Genomic DNA, 3,140 nt, shown 5'->3' with positions numbered 1-3,140 from the left:
AAGAGACAATATGATGGGATAAAACATTTTTTGCGGTACCTTCACGGATCTAATAATCTTGGATTAATTTATCAATCAAAGCAAGATACCACTCTAGTTGAATACACGGATGTTAGATACCTGCCAGACCCACATAAAGTTAAATCACAAAATGAATATGTATTTACATATGGAGGTACCGAAGTATCTTAAAAATCCACAAACCAGACGTTGACTGCTACAACATCAAATCATGTAGAAACGAGCGTCTTTTATGACATAAGTAGAGAATGTATCTGGTTAAGGTTAGTAATTGTTCATATTTAGGAAGGATGTGGGATGAACACAAAAATATAATTTTTATTTATAAGTTATGAAGGATATACCACTTGTTTAAGTTATGAAGGATATACCACTTGTATTGAACAAGTTAGTGAAAGCTTTATAAAACGGGATAGAAACAAACACCTAACATCAAAACGTTTCTTCATAGATGACCTCCAAAAGGAAAGAAAACAATAGATGTCAAAAAAATACTACAAATGAAACATTATCTCGCTTATTTATTTGTGTATTTTACTTTCTCTTTATTTTCTCTAAATTTAAATATTTTTTTAATATTATTGTAAACAAGCAAGATTTAGTTCACATTTTAAAGAAGTCTTTAAAAAGTTGTAACTAAAAGGTTTCAAATTGAGTGGCCGCTGAGTCATAAATAAATCACGTGTTAATATTACATACATGTACGTAGTATTTTTTTCGTTTCAAATTAGTTGCAATTTTGGTAAAAATGACACTATTTATTCATTATTCTTAATTTGCGATTAGTTTTTAATCCATAGGTTAAAATATAGTCAAAAGAGATCTTGTTTGATTCGTCTCATTGCAAAGATTATTTATATTAATTTTTATGATTTATTATACATAATTAGAGATATTAAAAATTAAATTAGTGCATTGTACTGTGTGAAAAACCAAACGTTGCAAGTAAATTGGAAGGGAGGAAGCATAAGTGTAGTATATATATGTGCCTAGCGGGTAGCATATCATGTTATTCTCCATTTTTATTACATAATAATCTCTATTCTCCAAAGCCTTCTCCTTTGATTTGCTTCTCCTTCAGCTTCTCACTCAATTCAATCACTGAATGATATTTTCTTAATAGAGCAAGTATTACTAAAAATAGTCGAGATTACTCTATTCTTTATCATTATTCATTACTGTGTTGAAGTTTCTTTCTTGAAAATTATTTTCTCCATCTTGAATTGTAATTTGTTCAAATTTAGTAATGGGGCCCAATAACAATGTTTCCGCAGCATTTTTTGCGGAGTCAGATACAGTCACAGACGGGTTTATCATTCATCCGAGGGGAACTACGCTGGTTAATACGTTTCCAAGTCTAGGGTTCGGGTCTGGGTCCGGGTCGGGGTCTGGGTCCGGGTCGGGGTCCGGGTTGTTTTCGAGTCTTGGCTATTTTGATCCAATTTCGAACGAGTTGATGAAGATTGTTGGTGACACGTGGATGGACGAACGGATTGAAGAGCAGCATCCAAATCATAGCGAGGAGTGTCAATTGGGCTCCTTGACCGTGTTCGGTGACGTGGAAGAAGATAAGGAAATAAGGCTGGTTCATGCCTTGCTGACGTGTGCAGAATCTATCCAACGTGGTGAGCTCCATTTGGCTAGTTCACTTGTTGGAGAGATTACCAATGAGTTGATGACACGTGTCAATACCACTTCTGGTATTGGTAAAGTTGCTTACTACTTCATTGATGCCTTGAGCCAACGGTTATACCCATCGAGCCTAGCTAGTCAAGGTTGGTTATCCAATGATGTGCTTTATCATTATTTTTACGAGGCTTGTCCTTATCTTAAATTCGCTCATTTTACGGCTAATCAAGCTATACTAGAATCATTTGAGGGCCACACAAGTGTACATGTTATCGACTTTAGCTTGATGCATGGCTTGCAATGGCCAGCTCTCATCCAAGCCTTGGCTTTAAGACCGGGTGGCCCACCATCCTTGAGGTTAACTGCGGTTAGCCTACCTTCGTCTAATGGACCTCCTGATTCCTTTCGTGAGACTGGGATAAGGCTAACCCAACTAGCTCGATCAATAAACGTAACATTCTCATTGCGAGTTGTCCCAATTTCACAACTTGATAGCATAAACCCGTGGATATTCCAAACCAGTCCCGAAGAAGTAGTAGCCGTAAATTCAATCTTACAATTCCATCAATTACTTAGCTCGGACATAAACCCAATTCTGAAATCCATACAAAAACTAAAACCAAAAATAGTAACTATAGTTGAACAAGAAGCAAATCACAATCAACCGGAGTTTTTAATTAGGTTTACGGAAGCATTAAATTATTATTCGGCAATGTTTGATTCATTAGAAGCTTGTCACCTGGAAGCCGCTAAGCCACTAGCGGAGACATATATGCAAAGAGAGATATGTAACATTTTGTGTTGTGAAGGCTCGGCTCGGGTAGAACGACACGAGCCACTTGCGAAGTGGCAGCATCGGTTGAGTTCGGCTGGGTTCAAAGCGTTGCCAATGGGACATAATGCCTTAAAGCAAGCAAATATGTTACTAACATTGTGTTCAGGTGATGGATATTGTGTGCAAGAAAATGATGGGTGCTTAACTCTAGGATGGCACAATCGTCCTCTTATTGTGGCTTCTGCTTGGCAAACCAAGATTGAAAATGATGGTGGCTCATCTTCATCATCATCATCTTAAAGTTCTATTATTGCAGCATTAAGTTTGTGTTTGTAATTGTTAAGTAGTTGTATGTCTTCTCTAATAATCTAGAAACAAAAAAATATATTTTTATAATACAGTTTTTTTATTTCATTATAATTTACTCTTATGAAAATCATTTATTTATTATTGAAGGTCTGTGAATCAATTTATTTCATTCGTAAAGAGAGATAAAATAAACTAATTTTTACCCAATCAATGTAGTTCACCAAAAAAATTGTATGTGTTAGATTGAAAAATTAATTTATTAATCTAATTTAAAAATAACATCTAATTGAAAAAACATATAAATAATATAAAAAAAATTAAACTATAAACTAATTTTAAAATAAAAGATGATAATTTAAATTTAAAAGATGAAACTAATTTAATTAAATATATTAAATTAATTTAT

At 34.1% G+C, this 3,140-nt stretch overlaps 1 protein-coding gene across 1 annotated transcript; it reads left to right on the top strand.

Annotated features, from left to right (window-relative positions):
* The first annotated feature begins 1,035 nt into the window (after nt 1-1,035).
* LOC130815102 (protein SLENDER RICE1-LIKE 1-like) lies at nt 1,036-2,802 on the top strand. The gene has a single exon (XM_057681453.1). The coding sequence runs from the start codon at nt 1,268-1,270 to the stop codon at nt 2,723-2,725; it is 1,458 nt and encodes a 485-aa protein (XP_057537436.1). The 5' UTR covers nt 1,036-1,267; the 3' UTR covers nt 2,726-2,802.
* The last annotated feature ends 338 nt before the right edge of the window (nt 2,803-3,140 follow it).

Source organism: Amaranthus tricolor, chromosome 6 (assembly GCF_026212465.1).
Source record: "Amaranthus tricolor cultivar Red isolate AtriRed21 chromosome 6, ASM2621246v1, whole genome shotgun sequence".
Classification (NCBI taxonomy): Eukaryota; Viridiplantae; Streptophyta; class Magnoliopsida; order Caryophyllales; family Amaranthaceae; genus Amaranthus; species Amaranthus tricolor.
Note: the sequence above shows the minus strand (reverse complement) of the source record. Positions and strands in the feature narration are given on the sequence as shown.

Coding starts and splice junctions, on each gene's coding strand:
- LOC130815102 (XM_057681453.1), top strand. CDS start 1,268: ATGGGGCCCAATAACAATGTTTCCGCAGCATTTTTTGCGGAGTCAGAT.